Source organism: Typopeltis vanoorti, chromosome 6, assembly GCF_054136105.1.
Source record: "Typopeltis vanoorti isolate ZY-2024b chromosome 6, IOZ_Tvanoo_1.0, whole genome shotgun sequence".
Classification (NCBI taxonomy): Eukaryota; Metazoa; Arthropoda; class Arachnida; order Uropygi; family Thelyphonidae; genus Typopeltis; species Typopeltis vanoorti.
The window spans coordinates 71,076,941-71,098,002 of NC_143554.1; the positions used below are offsets into that span (position 1 = coordinate 71,076,941).

The 21,062-nt window shown below is 36.1% G+C and overlaps 1 protein-coding gene across 1 annotated transcript in view; it reads left to right on the plus strand.

The window, feature by feature from the left end:
• Positions 1-21,062, plus strand: part of LOC150105529 (D-3-phosphoglycerate dehydrogenase) — a 123,710-nt gene that overhangs the window by 33,634 nt on the left and 69,014 nt on the right. Inside the window, exon 3 of the mRNA XM_090394243.1 lies at positions 18,271-18,336. Within this exon, the coding sequence (XP_090250369.1) occupies positions 18,271-18,336 (66 nt within the window). The remainder of the gene's footprint in view (positions 1-18,270; positions 18,337-21,062) is intronic.

The following is a 21,062-nucleotide window of genomic DNA, read 5'->3' on the forward strand; positions in this document are numbered from 1 at the left end:
ATTTTAATTAGTATTTTTTTCCAGTTGTTTTTCAAAAGGTGTCATATATGCTTCTTAAGCTGTCTGTTTGTTTCTGATTAGCAGTTGGAGTTTCTTAATTTTTAAGATGAAGGTGCTGCATTTTTTTTCTTCTTCTTCAAATACCGCAGGCTAGAGCTAGTAGTAGCTTTTTTCTTATTTGGGGCTGTTTCTGTTGTTGCTACAGGCATGCTGATATGTTGGTTTTACTTTTAAAGGCTGTAGAGATCAAGCTAGCTTTCGAGGACGATAGGCCAGAGGCTCCTAAGTTTCGGTGTCTACATTGACTTTTCTGTATTTGTGGCTCTTCGTTTTCCAGGCGTTAGTGATGTTGGTTTTAATTAATAAAAATTACTTTTGTTTTACATACAGCAATCTAAATGGTGTCGTAGTCTGTTCTAAATTTTTTTTTTTGAAATTCTTCGAAGTTTTCATTATTTTAATATTATATGAAACGTTTTTTTATATTTTATCTATTATTAGTTAACAATCATACAAGATTGGATTTTTAGACAAAAACATTACACTATTCAGTCATCATCTGTGAATTCTACGTAGTTCAATCCTGCTATTTCGAAGGCCTTTTTTTTTCCCCTTCTTTCTAATTCTAAATTTTTTATTCTGAATTTCATATACTATACATTTTTGAATAAACATGTGTGTAATATAAGAGCAAGAACTCGTCCAGGTTAGCATATGCATATAGTTACAGACAGTTATGTAATGCATCATCATTATATACACATGCACTGCTTGGAAAAAGTCATTGGAGATTCCCATGGGCAGGGTGCATCATCAGAGGAATAGGATGCTCCGAAGTCAGTTCAACTGTGTCCGGATGAAATGGCTGCAAGAAGAGAACTGATGGAGTTTGAAAGAGACGTGATAAAATGCCATGTTGCAAGCCTATCTGTTCAGCAAATTGTTGACAAACTGTGCTATCACAGACAACAATCAGTGATACCATAATGAGATGGAAGAGTAGTGGCGAACTACCACACTCGCTGAACATGACCATAGGATGCTACAAAGGATAATCTGTAAAAACCACCATTTGTCATTCGACATGTTGAATGTGGAGTTCCAGGCATTAACTGGAACATGAATCTGCACAAAAACATTGAGAATCAAGACTCACAACATTAGTTTCCATGGCAGGACTGCAATATGCATGTCCTGCATTATCTGAACCAACATGCAGTGTCATCTTCAGTATTGCAAAGAGTGTGTGTATAGTAGGATATGGAAGCTTGATAAGCTGTGTTATGGAGTGACAAATCACACTATATCCTCTACAGAGCAGATGGGCATGTGTGGGTGTGGCCAATGCCCAGCAAACTTTTCTAACTAGAATAAGTAACTCCCAACTATGAAATTTGGAGGTGGCATCATGATGGTATGATCCTATTTTTCTTGGTTTGGCCTAGGACCTCTGTTTGTGGAGCCACGAATATTGAACTCTGAGAGGTATCTGAATGTTATGGACAATGCAGTTCTTCCTTTTTTGTGGCAGTTTCTGTGGAACTGACCATTGTCCTTTTTAACAAGACAATGCACTGTATCATAAGTATCACTGTATCACTGTACCATGCTATAACTACATGGTTTGTGGACAAGAATGTCACCACATTTGACTTGGCTTCAGAGCCCTAATTTCAATCCTATGAACATATTTGGGATGAATTAGAGCATTGGCCCAGATCAAGGGACATCTGCCTTACAACAGTCCAAGATCTCATTATGTGCCTACAGGAAGAATGGTCCAAAACTCCCATTGATCGCTATCATATGGAAAGTATGCCCCGTGTGATTGCTGCATTCATCGCAGCAAAAGGTCCTGCATCTTATTAAGAGACACCATGCTGTTTGTTCCTTACACTGGTGTCTGTTTTACTTCTTTCCATGCAGTGTGTGTATATCCACCCACACACACAAGAGAAATTATTATTATTATACAGATGTCCCCATGGAGTCAGAAGACTCGTCGTGGAAGTCCCAAGCTATCCACACAGTATCTATCATACCTCTTCTTGAAATCATTTAGACAAAGCGCTCACAACTGAGTCGAGCAATGCATTCCATTCATTCACCACACTCCTAGTGAAAAATCTAGTCCTTATGCCCTTGTTAACCACATTGTTACTTAATTTCCAGGGATGACCTGTTCTTCCACCATTATTCCTTCTTCTTCTTAAGGTTCTTAGCTGCAAGCATCACAGTTCTCCATATTTTTCTATCCTTAGTCAACTCCTTCCAGTTTTGCAGGTTCAGCGCTGACTTTCATGTCCATTTTGATGTTATCCATCCATCTTCTGCAGGTTCTTCCTCTCCCATCTGTCACAGGATCTTTAATCGGGCCAAATATTTTTCTTAAGATTAGATTTTGTTTTCAAAGCGTTGTAATTGATTTTCATCAGCTTTTGTTTTATTCCATATCTCTGCATTATATATTACTGGTCTAATTAGCATTCTGTAGATATTTATTTTAGATTCATATGACAGATTTCTAGATGAGAGGAGGTGCTAAAATGAAAAATATGATTTATTACCTGCTTGGATTCTCATCTTTATTTCTGTTTGGATCTTATTATCTTTAGTTATTATAGAGCTTAGATATTTAAATTGTATTGAGTTTTTCAATATCATGTCAAAAAACTTAATAGTTGATGGCTTATTGAGATCATCATCTCTAGATACTTTTAAATATTCTGTTTTATTTTGGTTAATATAAATGAGATGTGGTTTAAAGGATAGGGTTCTATCCAAAGTGATGCCAAGATATTTCAGGAATCCTTTGTAGCAAGCAGTTTGTGATTGAAACAGACCATCAGTTCTTTGCTAGCGTGATTATTGTTCGAGTGTAAGCATGAAATTTCTGTTTTACTAGGGTTTGGGCATAATCTCCATTTGCAGAAGTATGCATCTAGGATTGCAAGGTCATTTGTTAGTATGTCTTCCATTGTAGTAAAGTTGGTGTGTCTGGTGGCTAGAGCAATGTTATCAGCGTAACAAAGAGCTGATAACATTGTTATCAGGCTGTAGTAGACGTCTGCAATGTATAAGTTAAAAAGGAAGGGGAGCCAGGACTGACCCTTGTCATAATCCATTATCCAGTATTCTTTGTTTACTTCTGTTCTCATCCATACACTTGGACGAAGCAGTTGCTTAGCATGTTTTCAATTAGTTTAGATATTGTTCTGCATGGGACCACACGGAATAACTTGCACCTTGCTTCCAGACTGTATTATAAGCTGTAGTAAGGTCTACAAAAGCTCAGCTGTTTTCATGTGTCATTGGTTGCCTGCCTCTGTGTGTGTGGTGAGTGACAAAACCTGATCACAACAGCTTCATTTATGTCTTAATCCAGCCTGTTCCACTGGGACTTGCTCCATTATTTTAGGGGAAATTCTGTTGATAATGAGCCTTTCTAGGAGCTTATAACAGATGCTAAGCATTGTGATTGTTGTTAATTTTCTGGTTTGTTGTTAGTTTTCTCTGATTTTAAGATAGGGATAATTTTTGTTCTCTTAAACTCTTTTGAAAGTCTGTCAGTTTGGAGATGTTAGAGAAGAAATAAGCCAACCACTGTTGAGCTTTTTGTCCCGACTAGCAGGAAATCGGAACGAATACCATCAACACATGGAGCCTTGCTTGGTTTCATATCTGTTAAGGCAATGTTAATATCTTCAAAAAGTGAAACATCACAAATATAAAGGGTCTGATGGTCTACTATTCTTCAAATGTGTAAGTTCTCTTTTTATTTGAATAGTGTGATGTTTGTCCTTGAGAGTATATCTTCATTATATTGACTATATGTGATGTATATTGGCTAAGAGAAATAGCTGATTATAATAAATTTAGTTTAATCCTTTACCCAAGTGTAGGCAAACAAAGTTTGCACCTGAAGTAGTTCAGGACTGAGGCAACTCGTAGTAAAGGCGGTTCAAGCTCTCATCACTCCTTGTCTCAGTACTCCCATAATGCAAAGCACATTTCCTTGCAGACATGTATAAAGCTATGCATTAAGGGAAGGGCCATTACCCAGACTAATTTTGAACTTTATTGAGGTCTCGTTAGTGGGAGGCAGACCTAGAAATGGCGATACTAAGGCAAAAGCAATGGAGAGGTCATATTTACTTATACGAGTTGGCAAAAGGTGTACCACCTTATTATTAATTTACTCTGGATTTAGAGAAAGATGTTGGAAGTTTATTTTCCACTTGGTTAGACTATAATAAATTTAGTTTAATCTTTTATCCAAGTGTAGGCAAACAAAGTTTGCACCTGAAGTAGTTCAGGACTGAGGCAACTCTTAGTAAAGGTGGACCAAGCTCTCATCACTTCTTGTCTCAGTATCTCCCATAATGCAAAGCACATCTTCTTGCGGACATGTATAAAGCTATGCATTAAGGGAAGGGCCACTTTAGACTTTTATTGAGGTGCATTTAAGTAAAGACCTCTCTAAAAATTAGGATGATCTAATTTTTACCACTCCATAGTGGTAAAAGTTAGATCACAACCTAGACCACTCCATAGTGGCCGAAAGACCGTCCAACTCAGCGTTGTTCCACTTAGTGACAGGCTCACTCTGTCACCGAGAAGAACTTCTCAGCGTTGGCTCTACCCAGTGGCAGGCTCACCCCACCACCAGCCACAGCCATAATCTCAGCAGTGGCCCTACTCAGAGACAGGCATATCCCCAAGCAGAGCCTCTCAAAGCAGTCCCCACCAGTTCCAACTCCTATCGAGGTCTCATCAGTGGGAGCCAGGCTAGAAATATGCTTTCGACCTTTATTGAGGTCTCGTCAGTGGGAGGCAGACCCAGAAGTGGTGATACTAAGGCAAAAGCAATGGAGAGGTCATATTTACTTATACGAGTTACCAAAAGGTGTATCACCTTATTATTAATTTACTCTGGATTTAGAGAACGGTGTTGGGTAAAGGATTAAACTAAATTTATTATAGTCTAACCAAGTTGAACATAAACTTCCAACATCTTTCTCAAAATCCAGAGTAAATTAATAATAAGGTGGTACACCTTTTGGCAACTCGTATAAGTAAATATGACCTCTCCATTGCTTTTGACTTAGTATCACCATTTCTGGGTCTGCCTCCCACTGATGAGACCTCAATAAAGGTTGAAACTGGTCTGGGTAGTGGCCCTTCCCTTAATGCATAGCTTTATACATGTCCACAAGGAGATGTACTTTGCATTATGGGAGATACTGAGACAAGGAGTGATTAGAGCTTGGTTCACCTTTACTATGAGTTGCCTCAGTCCTGATTTACTTCAGGCACAAGTTTTGTTTGCCTACACTTGAGTAAAGGATTAAACTAAATTTATTATAGTCTAACCAAGTGGAAAATAAACTTCCAAGAAATAGCTGATTGTTTTTGGACTGTCGAGGCACCACTACCTAGTTTTCTTAGAAAGCTCCATGCCTTCCTACTGAAGTGCTAAAAATCAAGTCTTTCTACTGTCTTAGTCCATTTCTTCCATTGGGTGTCAAGGCTGTGAATGAGTTCATCTGCAGTATCTAAGTATTCTTGATATAGGTTTTTGCTATCATCATCCTATCCAAGGATATACTCCTTGCGGAAGCCTCTTGATATGGTCTTCTTACCTACAGCCAACACAGCTCCCACGAATCTCTTGTAATTATTGCTTGTTGGAGGGATCCAATGGACATATTTGTCGAGATAGACAGCAAAGGTGTCCTAGTTGGCTGTCTGGAAGTTCTAGCAGGGATGTTGGATGGATCTTACAAGGGGAACCTGGAAGCATACTTCTAATATATTTGGTCTATGCTGGCTTCGCAGGAAGTTGGAGAGAACTCTTGATATTGGTAATGGTCGTCCATTGTTGTCTTGAGTGACAAAGTAGGGTTGGGGTTGTGCTCCCTGTTTCAAGCTGCTGACCTGAAGGAAGATCTATCTTTTGCATTGAAGATTAGTTGCATATTGTGAATTTCTGCTCATTCAGTCAGTCTCTCTGCATTCATTGTTGGAAGCATATTTCCATTGCATGTGGTGACTGTTGAAATCACCTATATGCATTGTAGGGTGGTTATGCACTGGTAGGACATGCAGAGGCCACAGGAGTGCTGGAGGGGGGGGGCGGATATACACATTAATAATGGTAATGCTTCCTATCTTAGTTATCAGATGTATGCCATCAGCAATATTGGATGAGGTGGAAATCTTCTAGGGTATTGCGTACATAAGGTGGCAAGGCTGTTGCATGATGGTAAGTGGCTCCAGTGATACTGTATCCAGGAATTCTTCCCCTCTGGTGAAGTTGATCCTCATCCTTACAGTGCGTTTTTTGTCCAAGAGACATTATTGTGTAACATTTTGTTCTACATGTTCCCTTGATGTTAATTTGGCAAATATGGACACCTGGTCCAATATTTCTAGTCATCTTGCTCTTAAGAGAGCTAATTCTTGTATTTGAGTTCCTGTGTGCAGTAACCAGGAGATCGAGAGGATAGTCTGGTTGCCATATCGCTTCAGCTCTTTAGCATTATCCAGGGTACACCATGAGGAGACAAGCTAGAATTGCAACCCAATGACACGACACAAAAGTAAGATAAACTAAATACTTTATTAATTGTTTACCTTAGCCTGACCTCTGAAGAAAAAATAAATAAAATAAAAATAATATACAAAAATATAAATTAAGTAATAAAATAAAATAAACGTTTTATATATCGGTATAACAATATACAGAGTTTTCTTGTGTTGGAGTTGTTCTGGATGCTATGTGTTGAAGTGTAGAGACTTGGTGCCTTTCCACTTTATTCTGTGACATATTTGAAAGCATGGTCTGACAGGTCTGTTTTACTGTAATGGAGGAATTTGATGTGGTGTTTATGTTCATCTTTTCTTATTGGGATGATGTGCTTTGTTTCTCCCTATGTAGGATAGGTTGCAGGTATGCTGAATTTTGTAAACTCTTGTGTGGGCAAGGTAGTGAAGAGTAATCTTTCAATGAGCTGAGTATATTTCTTAATTTTGCAGGAGGTTTGAAGGTTGCCTTAATGTTGTATTTATGTAGTGTTCTTTTTTTTTTTTTCTGATATTCCCCTAATATATGGTATGGCATTCTTGTAATCTTTTTTGTTTTTCATAATATTTTCGTGGAAGATCTTGTGAACTGTTTTTTTATTATAGCCATTTTTTTATCAATGTTTGGCTAATAATTTCGTATTCTTTGTTCAGCATCTGCTCATTGGAGCAAATTATTAGGGCTCTGTTTGAAGATGCTGATGACCCTTAGTTTTTGTGGTGGTATGAATTTTTATGTATATATATTGGCCTGTGTATGTATGTATGTAGGTTTGCAGTAGACCATGAATGAAAAACAGCCTGAGGGAAGACTTATGTTTAGAAAAGGAAGAGAGAGAATTATTGTTTCCAATCTCGATGGTAAATTGGATACATTTGTGTTGTTCATTCAAGAATGTGCTTAATGTTTTGCAGCTTTGGGTCCAAATGGTGAAAATATCATCAACATATCTGAGCCAGACCTTGGGTTTATGCTTGTTGAGTCTAGTGCTATTTCATTATAAGAGATATTTCATGTGGCATTAGAAATTAATGCCACATGAAATATCTGGAGCAAAGTATGTGAGAGAAAAGAGGGTCATGATATTGGGCAGAAATATCTTCTGTATGAGAAGAATAGTATCATTGATCGGGACATTAGTGAAAAGGGAAGTTATGTTAAAACTGACTAATAAATCTTCATCGTTGAGTGCGTTTTTTTTTTTTTAAGTTTATGAAGTGTTATGCATTTTATATGTAGGCAGTATGACCTACCAACTCCTTGAGTGTAACCACTCGTTTCTTGGGGCTAAGTGATACTTGGGGGCTGTCAATTCTTTTAACTATCAGTCGTAGTGGTGTATTTGTTTTGTGTATTTTAGGCAGGTCATAAATTTATATTTTTATATATATTATTTTATGTATTGTATGTATTATTTTATATTTTTGTATATATTTTATTTATTGTTATTTTCTTTTCTTTTCTTTTTTTTTTTTTTTTTTTGTTCACCAGAGATCAGGCCAGGGTGAACAAAGCATTTAGATTTATCTTACTTTTGTGTAGTGTCCTGTGCATATATATCTTTTCCAGATGATGACCTCAATACAGAGGCCGAAATGTCTGGTGTTATTTTCTAAATAAAGTAATTACTCCAACATGCATTTTTTGTATCCATAAATTTTTCACTATGAATGCTGACCACGTGTAACCTTAAAAGAAAGCTTTCAATTTCAATCAAAATTATTGATAACTATCTCCTTTACCAGGCTACAATCTGATGTAAAAAGAATTTCGATACCCAACCTTGAAAGAACCTTGGAACAAATAGCAAGGAATTATATTCTTGGTTTTATCCTTTATCCAAGTGTAAGCAAATAAAAATTTGTTCGTGAAGTAACACCACGACTTGGCTACTTGTATATAGAAGCTAATCCAGAGTATTTCTCTAATCTCTAATCCAGAATATTTTAGTAATAAGGTTTCGATATACAAGTAACTACTTGTATATCGAAATATGACTTCTGCATTACTTCAACCTTGGTATCACTTCTGGGTCTGACTCCCACTGATGAGACCTCAATAAAGGTCGAAACCAGTGTGGAAATTGGCACTTCCCATAATGCATAATATTATACATGTCCACATATATGTGCTTTGAATTATTTCATTTACTTCTACTGCTTCAACTCTCCCTATCCTTCCAGGAATAAAATCTGCTTTGCCAGAATGAAATGCCCATTACATACTGATTATTTAACAACTCTATGTTATCTGCATTGGACAGCACATAGAAACATTAAATTAGCTCCTTAAACAGCATTTATAATGAAATGAAAAATTTATGGACATTTCTTTTGTGCAGAAGCGACTGTGACAGGAGCTATTTACCTTCGATATGCTTCAGCAGATTCTTGATCCCTAAACTCCTGATAATGGTGTTCTTGAAAGTGTAGCATTTCAGTAGGATAGAGCACTATATCATTACACTCGAACTGCCCAGGAATACATCAAGGTGCTTTCTGAATTGGTGGATCAACATGGGGGGGGGGGAGTCCTAGACCCTAGGCATTGCATTCTCCTTGTCATGCACATACCCAGTTTTTTTAAATTATTCACCAGTGCTTATCACAATTGTGAAGGACTAGATCTATGAAAGTGCTCTAATTTTATAACACTTCATTTGTTTCATGCAGGATGTATAACAAAAATTCACTCTTGAACATTCATCATGAATTATGAGTTTGAAAATTAAACATTAAAGTAATGAAAATTATAAAACATCTCTAACACATTATAAATACTTATGTTTTTATGTAATATATATATATATATATATATATATATATATATATATATTAAATAAATATGCTTGTATATTTATTCATTTATTTATTTGGTAAAACATAGTAAATCACACTGTTTTACCAAAAGAGGTAGTGGCTTTTAGGACACCCAGTATAAGAAGCTTGCCAGAAATTATGATGCTTGAGGTGGACTTCCTGTAGTGAGTCTTTTGACTCATGGAGGTCTAATAATAATCATGATAAGCTATAAGTAACTTTATTAGAAATACCATTATTGATTTTCCTTTTTTTTAATATGTCATTAAGAACTTATTTCATAAATATTTTAAGCATTCTTAATTTTTTGCCACATTTTCTCCAGCAGCTTTTATATATCAAATTATGGTCAAAACAACAGCAAGATGTAAAGGAAGCTGATTATTCTTGGGCAGGATGGTCATATTCTGATAATTAGGGAATTTTTTTTTTTTTTTAAATTTCATAAGTTAGGACAAATTGCAAAAAAAATTAGTATTATGTATTATAAAAAAATTTGATTAAAAAATTTACATTTGTTTTATTAATTTAAAAATGTGCTACCAGAACAGATGCAGTTCTTTTAGAGATGACTAATTAGAATTATGGCTAAAGCAACAAAAGTTACAAGACCATGTATTATGGCTGTTCATTGCATGTTTTATTTAGTTTCATCCTACAAAACAGAAACTAAGGTTTCAGGTAGAAAAAGCAAAGACACCTCTATGTGAGATTGGCTAACTCACTTTAATTTGAAGTCCTTATAAAGGTCCCTCATATCCTAGGTCTTTTCAGCTAAAAAACAGATATGACTTCATCCTTGCTATTACATCATACAAATGCAGGTATGATGAAAGGTATATGAAAAAATTGGCTAGTTTTTCTATAAGGAAGGAGATTCTTTGGAGCAACATAATTACTGTTTATTATATAACCTGTATAACTTTAATTTTAAGAGTACAGTCATACCCCGACTTACGTGAATCCGGAGTTACGTGGTTTCTTGCACGTATGTATTCCCATCTCTCTTCACACCTCACCACTAGTCGTATCTTTCCGACGCCAGCCGCATTCGCCAATAATCCAAGAGCTCTAAAAAATAAATCTAAAGCTATCTTTCCAGTGATTTGAAAGTTAAATTCTAAAGCTTGGGTGACAGCTTCTATTTTTGAAGACTGGTTTGGTCACCACTTCAGACCTGAAGTTGAACGTTATTGCCAGTTTAAAAAAATTCCGTTTAAATTATGCTCATTATTGATAATGTGCCTGGTCACCCTCCTGCAACTTTAATTGATTTTGATCCATGTATAAAAGTTGTTTTCGTGCCTCCAAGTACAACCAGCTACTTCAACTGATGGACCAAGGAGTTATCAAAACAATCAAAGCGTACTACACACGCCGTTCGTGTGCAAGTCTGAATGAAGCTATGAGGCAAAATGAGCAACTGTCTGTTAAAGAGTTTTGGAAACAGTTTAATGTTTTAAATGCTGTAAGGATTATTGGAGATTCTTGGGGTGAAATTTCTCCAAAAACCTTGAATGGTGTCTGGAAAAAACTTTGTCCATCCTTTTTTAAATGCGAAACGGTAATGTTGCCAGAAACTGATCAAGTTGCTGAGGCAGAAGAAGTTGTCAACCTTGCAAGGCAATGAGATTTAGAAGTCAGAAGTCAGTGAAGATGTCAGTAAGCTGTTAGACTTACAATCGACGAGCTCTCATAGAGATGCGTGAGCAAAGCGCTACTGAAGAGACCGAAACCTCAGATCCAGTTCTACCAGAAAAGCACATGACAATTGCAAAATTAACAGGTCTAAGCATAATTAAGAAAGGTTTACAGATTTTGGAGGACATAGATTCTAACGAGGAACGAATTGTAGCCAAAAGGCAAGGAATAAAATAATCATTGGCTTGCTATGAAGAAATTTTGCATGACCAGAAAAAGACATCATGCTGTCAGACGAATCTATTACATTTTATGAAAGCATCGACATCAAAATAACTTTCTTTTTTTTATGGAAGAAAAATTACAATTATAATTATATTTCTTAAAAAATATAGGTGTTTTTGTAAACCTTTGGTCCCAATTAACTAATATTTTGTATGATTGTATATAAAAATTACGTGTAAAATTATACCCCGAGTTACACGAATTCGACTTATGTGCTTTTTATTGGTCCCACTTACTGCGTAACTTTGGGATATGACTGTATATAAAAGGATTAAAATTATGATCTCGCACAACATTGATTTAGACCTCATTTTGATGTTTTTTCACTCTCACCTACAAAAGGTTATTTGCAAACCTATAGTACATTTTATATTGTGGGTGGGCTAAGTTTTTTTTTTTTTCTATTTTTATCAATTTATATATAATTTTTTATTTTTAATCTTTTACATAGTCCAGATACCCTACTCTAGAGACCAAACATGGAACTTTTTCAAACCACTTAAGGCCTCCACATTATATTTAAATGAAGGGGATATTAAATCCCACATTATTTCAATGCCGAATAAGAAACTCAAAGATCGGAATCGAAGAGTTTCATGCCGAATATATTATTATTATTTCGGGCAACTCCAAGGAGTCGACAGACTCATCGAGGGAGGCCCTAACATCATGTCAAGAACAACTATTCGACATTCACACAGTATCTATCATACCTCACCTTGAACTCATTCAACAGACTCTGACAGCTTATTCCACTCATTCACCGCTCTCCAAGTAAAAAAACCTAGCTTCAACACCCTTGCTAACCACATTCTTGGCCAGCTTCCATGTATGGCCTCTAGTCCTCCAGTCCTATTCTCAAAGACTCTAGACTACCAGTCCTATTCTCAAAAATATCCTCTGAATTAATCTTATAGAAACCCTTCAGTAATTTGAATGTCTCAATCATATCACCTCTCCTATCAACCAATTTTTGCAACCCACAAATCTTCAACCTGTTCCTCTCCACCTCCTCCCCATCAAGAAGAAACCCTGGCACCCATATCTGGGCACAGTAGTCTAGATGGGGTTTTATCAAGGCTCGATACAGAGGAACAATAACTTGTTTTTCTCTGCTTGTTAAAGTATTTTTCAGCAACCAAGTGATTTGATGAGCTGATTTAGCCACTTTTGCGATGTTCCCCCTAAACTTCAACTCCCTATCCACCAACACTCCTAAATCCCTGGTCTCATCAGTCTCCTGGAGTACAGTTCCACCAATGTGATATACTGCTGCTAATCTTTTCACCCCAAAATTCATAACCTTACACTTTGCCACATTAAATCGACATCCATTTTTTCTTAGCCCAGTCCTCTAAACTATCCAAATCATCTTTCAAAATTTTGACATCCTGTGCACTGACCATTGCTCTACTCAACTTTGCATCATCAGCAAATAAGTGAACACTTCCTCTCAGATCCTTTCCTATATCGTTAATGAACAAATTGAAAAGTAGTGGTCCAAGAACAGAACCCTGTGGCACACCACTAGTCACAACCATCTTTTGGACTCCTCCTGAATAAACTACTCTCTGATATTTCTCCATCAACCACCCTGCTATCCATCTCACCAACCCTATATCCATCCCCATATGCTGCAGTTTACTGATTAGAATTCCATGTGGTATCCTGTCAAAGGCCTTAGCAAGGTTCAGTAGAATCACTGTAAACCCATTACCCTTATCCAGTTCAGCTGTCACTGTGTTATAAAACGTGAGCAAGTTACTGAGGCATGATCTACCTTTCACAAAACCATGTTGTCCCCCATACAGTATCCCATTTTCATCTATCCAATCCTGTATTTTTCTCTTGACTAATTTCTCCAAGACCTTGACAACGATTCCTGATATGCTAATCGGTCGGTAATTTACAACAGCAGTCTTGGAACCTTCTCTATGCAGTGGAACTATTTTCCCTTCTTTCCACCCCCTCGGGACTGACCCAGACCCGAGACTCAAATTAAACAAAATGGTCAAGGGTACTGACAATTCTTTAGCAGCTTCACGTACAACACGAGCTGGTATACCATCCAAACCCACAGAATTGACATTAAGGTTTTGTAATAGACTACTCGCCTCCACTTCATTCACCACAATTCCCGTATAATCTGTTGGTTCATTCATTTCTACAATGTCACCGCTTGGATAATATATTCTTGCAAAGTGCTCGCTCAGTAATTCAACTATATCAACTGATTTGGTTACCTCCCTGCCATTGGCATTCTTTAAAATCATTCTGCCATATACATTTTTTCTTTTACTTGCTACATATCGAAAAAACTGTTTGGGATTCTCTTTAGCCTGCATGGCTAACATTCTTTCATAATCTGTTTTTGCTTTTCTTACCACACTCATTACCCTTCTGGCCTGCGCTTCATACAGTTCATGTGCCTGCCGGTCACCTTTCTCCTTAAATTCCCTCCATAGTTGTTTCTTTTTTTGCAGCTTAAGCTTAATGGTATTATTCATCCATTTAACACCTATTTGAGTTATTATTCAGACTCTAGGTATACAGTCGGCCATTGTCTCATGCCGTCCTAACTGCCTCCCATGCACTATCAACATCTAGCCTTTGCAGTTTTACATGCCATGGCACTGAACCAATCAAACTCCTAAGCTTGTCATACTTACCAGACCGATAATTCCACATGTACCCTGTCTTAATTGTAAATTCCACACTTTTAGCCACCTCCCAAGTCAAGACCCTATGATCACTCTTATTAATAGGTGGCAATGTGGTCATATTCGTTACAGCCAAATTCTCAGATGCAATTACTAGGTCAAGCACTCTCTGACCTCTAGTATTTTTATTACATGCTGTCGCAGATAGTTATCCCTTAATAATCGCATAAAATCCAATTCCTTCCTCCCATGTGTCATCTCCTCCTTCCAATCAATGTTACCATAGTTGAAATCTCCCATAATAATTACCCTCCTTCCACTCATTTCTTCTATTTGCTTATGCATACTATCTCTGCCATCTATTCCATCACCTGGTCTATAGCAGCACCCAACTGTATATTTTGTTCTGCTAGTTTCAATCTCACACCAAATAGCTTCAAATGTGCTCTTTTCTCTATCCTGCAGTTCCATTTCTATTCTCCTTGGCTGTAGCTCATCAGTTATCATCAATAACACTCCTTCCACCCCATTTTATTCTCCCTGTCACTCCTGAATACACCATACCCCTCACATTCAATTCCACTAGCTATATTATCTTCTGTCAGTCATGTTTCACTAATGCCAATAACCTGTGGCCTGGAAGTTCCAACCAAGGTCAAAAATTCTTCCTTCTTGTTCCCAATACTTCTGGCATTAGTATACATTAATTGCAGAAGCCCATTTGTCCCATACCTATTTTGATGCCTTATACTAACTATCCCATTCTGATTCGTGGTCTTTCGTACTCGCTTGGGCATATTACACACAATCATACACTCAACTGCCTCCCTAAAGTCTGCATATCTACTCCTCCCCCTTAATAAATCTAGTTTCCCTGAGTCTGTACATCCACTTCATTCATCAACACTTTTTCAAGCCTCTGTACACCAAATCCATTCAAATGTAAACCATCCATCTTATATAAATCCTTTCGCCCATCGAACTCGCTCTACACATTCACAAATTCCACACCACTCGTCCTGCATAATCATGCATAAAGTCATTTGCAATTATGGCCCTCCTTCTATATTCTTCACTGTCATACCACGGAAACAGACTCACCATCCTAACTCTCTCACTCTTCTCTTTTGCTACCTCAAGCAATTCCTTCACATCCTCACTCATAGCCATTTTATATCCTTTCAAATCATTTGTACCTGCTACCACTATCAATTCTTTCACCCACTGCTTTGCATTCTAATTGACTAGCTTACATCCTTAATGTTCACACCAGGTTGGTACGATTTTGTTAAACTCTCAACTAACACACCTCTTACTAAGGAATCTCCATACAACACTCGCTCTTTCAATTTGTTTACACTCACTATCATACTCTTATTTTTTCTATCATACTTTTGCCGTTTATCAGTTGGTACGCTCAGTAAACATTTTTGCCAACGCTCCAGCTGCCGATTTGCCCTGTGTATCGCTCTGCATAACCGAGCAATCTCACTTATTGCATCAGTCTCATCATTTTTATTCTCCGATAATTCATTCATTTGTTCTGTATGTTTACCTTCATTCTCACTTTCAACACCACTCTCACAGCTATCTGGTACTACCTCGCAAATATTACTATTCATACCTTGCATATCACTATTTTCTAGATTCTCACTTTCACGACCTGAAACACTCTTTAAATCCTCACATTCTTTACACTTTCTGCACACATTCACTCCACTATCATTGTTTAACCAGACTCCAACCGCTCTCCTCAATGCATACATTTTGCAAACGGTACACTGAATCAAATCCTTTAAATTAAAATTTTTAGACAAAGATGGCAACCGACACCATCTTTATTGTATTCCTCTTTATGGGGACCATGTGCACAGATAATCATATCAATCAATTTACTATTTAAAATACTCAGAAAACACCCAAAAATCACCCAGACGCTAAAATACGAACAGTAAACAATACTATGTAAATACTATGCAAATTCACCAATTATTACTCAAAATGACACATCTGTTTAGGAGCTCTCCACAAACACTCTAGTAAACTATAAAAGTATAGTAAGTACTTTTATAGTAAACTATAAAAGTATCGGCAGATACTAGCGTAAGCTAAAGCACGTCGTACAAACTAGGGCAAACCGTGGCAAAGGTGGATAAAGCTCTGATCACTATTCTTAGTATTTCCCATAATGTAAAACACATCTCCTAGGAGATGTATGATGTTACATTATGGTGGAAGGTGACTACCCAGATCGGTTTCAACCCTCATTGGGGTCTCATCAGTGAGTAGTGTTGGATCCTACTTCGTCTTAATCTATACTCTGGATCTGACATGATTACTATTACGATGTTCTTAACTAATTGATAAGTTGTAAGCTGACTTCTAATTCAAATATAAAGAAAATTTATATTTAAAGACTGCACCACTTTACATCTGAATTAGTTCAAGAATTGAAGATAAACTAACTCACAACTATCTCTCCTTTTAGGTGTTAATATTATATATACTGGCCGAGTATATTTAACTTACTTAATTTTCCCGCTTTGGTTCGAATATTTTATGAATGGTGCAGTAAAGGAGATTCAGGCAAAACACAACTTTTGATTAACAAAAACAAATATTTAATTTTATAATCACAAATTATACACTTAAGATCAAAATACTAAATAAGTTATTATAAACACTTCAGCCTTTCTGATAATACTGTCATACAAACTCAGACAATGGTAAATCTGTTATCTCTAATACAGTCTTCTCACAGTTCTTTAAGTTCCAAATATGACAAAAATTGCAGTAACACTTCTTCACAAACAAACACTTTTAAATTTACACTTCAGCTAATTTCCGAAATAGTTACTGTTAGTATAGGGAAATTCTAGGATGAAACTCGCACACTTCTCTGTACAGTAATATTAAGGTTGGAATGATCTTACCGTTAATCTTTTCTTCTTCATCTACTTATACTTAAACACTTTTTATAACTATAAACACTTAAATAGCATACGGCACTCATTAAAATAATTCCTCTAAGCAATAACTGAATTAATCATCGGTCACAATACACATAAACAAACATTGTTGCATAAAGCACTACTGATCACTCATGAAATAAGGCAACACACAATAATTCCTTAACTTGAGGTTTTATATGCACAGTTGTTCACCCTTCCGGCATTCAATTAATTCTTTAGACACTACAATTCTAAACACAGCTAACGGTAAACTTCAATTTCACAGCCTCTAGTATTCTTTAGTATCTTCGTGATTTGCCTCAAGGTTCCATATGTCCTTAAAAGGTCGGCGCTGAAATTAAATCTCAATTCAAGTATCGCTAGTCTATTTAATAGTCTCTTAGCTATTTTCCGTAGCTACAATTGTTATTCTACAACTTATTAGCTAACTGCTTCTTGACTAGTAGACTTTATTTAGCTGCTTGAGTGACTTGCCGACTCACTATTAACGTACTGTGATTTCTGAATGCCGAATGCTCCGATTCCAACCTAATGCCACTCTCTCTTTTATAAATCTCTAATGCTTCTTCTTTTCCAGCATTCCTCGCTTTTTATATCATTTTTTCCTGCCTAAATTCTTCTCGTGATCTCTTTAACTAATTCCTTTTTAGTAAACTTTCAGCTTTCTCCCCCACGTTCTGTTCCAAAAACGTGCTCGTTCACTTACATACGTTTCCATGACAACCAAACAAAATATAATAAAATTGAGGTATTGCATAACGTTAAACTTTCACAAACAGGAATAAATAAAGAATATTTATATTTCAATTAATGCGCAGTTAAATTATCAAATACAAGTTCTTATAATATTAACATAGTAATAACTAAAATAGCTTAATAATATTTAATACAGTCTTTTCGTTATTAATACATATATCTTTGATTAAATAATTAAATATTAGACAAAATTAAAGTAGTTATGAGTATTAAATTGTAAAATAAGTTGTTTACATTAAAGAATATTTACAAGTCTAGCCTTTGTGATGGAAGATCATGTTGGATTCTGATGCAAATAATAATTACTCTAATCTCTATATATTCAGAATCCAACAGTAGGTAGACCTGATTAATACTGAGGGTATAGCAAAAAGAACTTATATACTTTGCTATACCAGTTGTCAAAAAAGGTGCACCCATAAATTACTTACATTATAATTTATAATATGGATATTAGTGGTATTTTTTTTTAACACTTGCTGTTGTATCTTTAGTTTCATATCCTAACTTTGCTCTATGTAAAATAATATTTTTTTTCTTATATCTTACAGTGCTCCTGGTGGTAATACCCTCAGTGCTGCAGAATTAACATGTGGCATGATTGTTACATTATCGAGGTTTGTTATTGTGTAATTTTTTTCCTTCTAATAACTAAAATATTTGTTCTTATGAGAATTATTAGAATGTCCACACACACATTATATATATAACACAGAAAATTTTAATTTTTAATGGAACCTGTGACAGTGATCAAGAGAACAAACATGTTAAACACAGTAAATAACTAATGAAAGTAGCATAAATATTTCATACAAAGAGAGAGTGAAAGAGAGACAGAATACAACAATCAGTTAAACAATGAAATGGTTGCTATATACTGGAAGGATCATATCAATTAAAAAAAATAATAATATGTGATATTTACATAGAATGAGAATATCTTGGAGAGAGAGAGGCATTCATTCTTGATTTCAAATTGGGTCAGCATAAAAGGGCTTCAGAACTTTGGAATTGAGACCCACCCTCTACATAGAAGCAGTTTTAAGTATGAATGTATGAATGTTTCTTCAAAGAAGGGATATGGTATTTGGTATGAATATTATTCTGCAAGACCATGCTTTTCAGGTTTAAGATATTCAGTATAGTATTGCTGTGTTTGCAGTTAGTGTCAGCAAGGGAATGTTAATAAATAGAGAAATGATGTCAAAGCTGACTTGAAATATCAGAAGCTTGTACTGAAATATCCTTGTTCTCCCCCCCTCCAAGAAAATATGTGGAATTCTTGATAAATGATCTGAATTCACTAATATGTGCACTTCATAGATGGGAAAGAAACTTTGTCATTCTATATGAGGAGAGTTAATACAGCTGAGAATGGTTCTCGCAGAACAGCCTTCTTTATAAATTTTTGGAAGACCATATAATTGAGGAGTCCTCCTGAAATGAATGCTAGTTTCTTCAAAGAATTGTCATTTCAATTAACAGTTTCATCAATGAAACTATTTAATTGTCTTAATGCATGTTTTGGTATAGTTATAACCAGTGCTTTTTTTTGGGATGGTACGGCATACTGGCACCTTTTTATTAGCAGTGATGCATGATATATAGATATGGTATAGTTTTATTCAACTTTTCTTCCTACTAGCAAAGAATACCCTCCAGAACCTATCATTTTCAATTAAAAAAAAAAAAAAACACTGTCTTCTTGTAGTCATCTTTATGCTATGACTATTGAACTGATACCAAACATGATATGCTTTGGAACAAGGCCCACTTTTCTATAGAGGTGGTTTTAAATAAGAATGTTTTTCAAATAAAATTCTAAAGGGGTGCTTAAGGGTCAAAGCTATATAACTGAGAGGAGACCTCCACATAGTCTTTAAAGGAATGCAGAGAACCGACCAGGGCTTGAGACCTAATATCCAATCCTCACCTTCTCATGGTGCACCCTGTTGGGTATTTACCTGGATACTGAATGAACGAGGATGGGCTGGCAATTTGGGATTTAGCAGACCAAATTGTATTCTTATTGGCTTAAACCAATATACAAAATGATGGTACAACATGACAAAATTTCATGCCGACTGGGGCGTCGCCTGGTTAAACAAGGCCCCCGTTGTTTTCGCCAGGGAACCAGGATGAACAGCGAAAAGTCAGCTAGTGGAACAAATCTGAAAGCACACCCCAACTCAACATCACCAGAGTTAAAGATCGGTACTATCAATATAAGAAGCCTGAATGGCAAAGAAATGGAGCTAGCTGAAGAATTAGATAAGTACCAGATTGACATTATAAGAGTGACTGAAACAAAAAAGACAAAAACTGGTGAGATCTTTCTGAGCAATAAATACAAAATGTTATATTCAGGCAATGACAATCAAGGAAAGAAAGGAAGGAGTAGCCATAGTATTCAACACAAAATACAAGGCTAATCTTCTTGAATGGCAGGCAGTCTCAAGTAGAGTGATGTGGGCAAATATCAGAATGAGGAATTGGACGATGAGACTTATTTGTGCCACAGAAGGTTCTACTAAGGTAGAAGTGGAGGAATTTTTTCAGGCTTAGACAAAAGCAACTGACACAATGAAAAAGGAAAAGTTGGTCCTTGTTGGGGATCTAAATAGCAGAGTAGGAAATGATTTTCAGACATACAAAAATATTTTGGGAAAATTTGGAGAAAAGAGCAAAGATAATAATAATGGCAAATACTTGTTGGATTTCCGCTCAGGACAAGGACTGGTTATTACTAACACCATGTTCCAACATAAAAATGTGCACAAATTCACATGGAGAGAAGAGGCAAGGAATAAGAAAAGTCTCATTGACTATGTTATTGTTGATAGTGATGTTTTCTCCCTGGTGCAGAACACCAGAGTGTACAGAGGATTTGAAATTGGAAGAGATCACTATTTAGTCTTGAGCAGGATAAAACTGAATTTCATGTTGAAAAGAATAACATGTAAGAAAGTTTTAAAGCGAATAAAAGTTGTGCAGCTCCCAGATGTGAACTGTAAACTAAAATACACAAAGATTATTGAATAACAAAATGAAAGAGTTTGAGAACAGGAACCAAACCTTGGAGATTCAGTGGCAAGCCTTGAAGAAAACACTGATTGATTCAGCCAGAGAGGCATGTAGTGAGGTTGTGTGCAAGGATAGAAAAATCAGAACTCCATGGTGGACACAGGAAGTTAACGAGGCAGTGAAGGAAAAGAAGAAAGCATATCAAAAGTTCCTGGCAAATAAGTCAGCTTGTGCTCTTAGAGAATACAGAGACAAATGTAAGAAAGCTAAACACTGTGTAAAACTAGCTAAATAAAAGTCATGGGAGGACTTTGGCAAG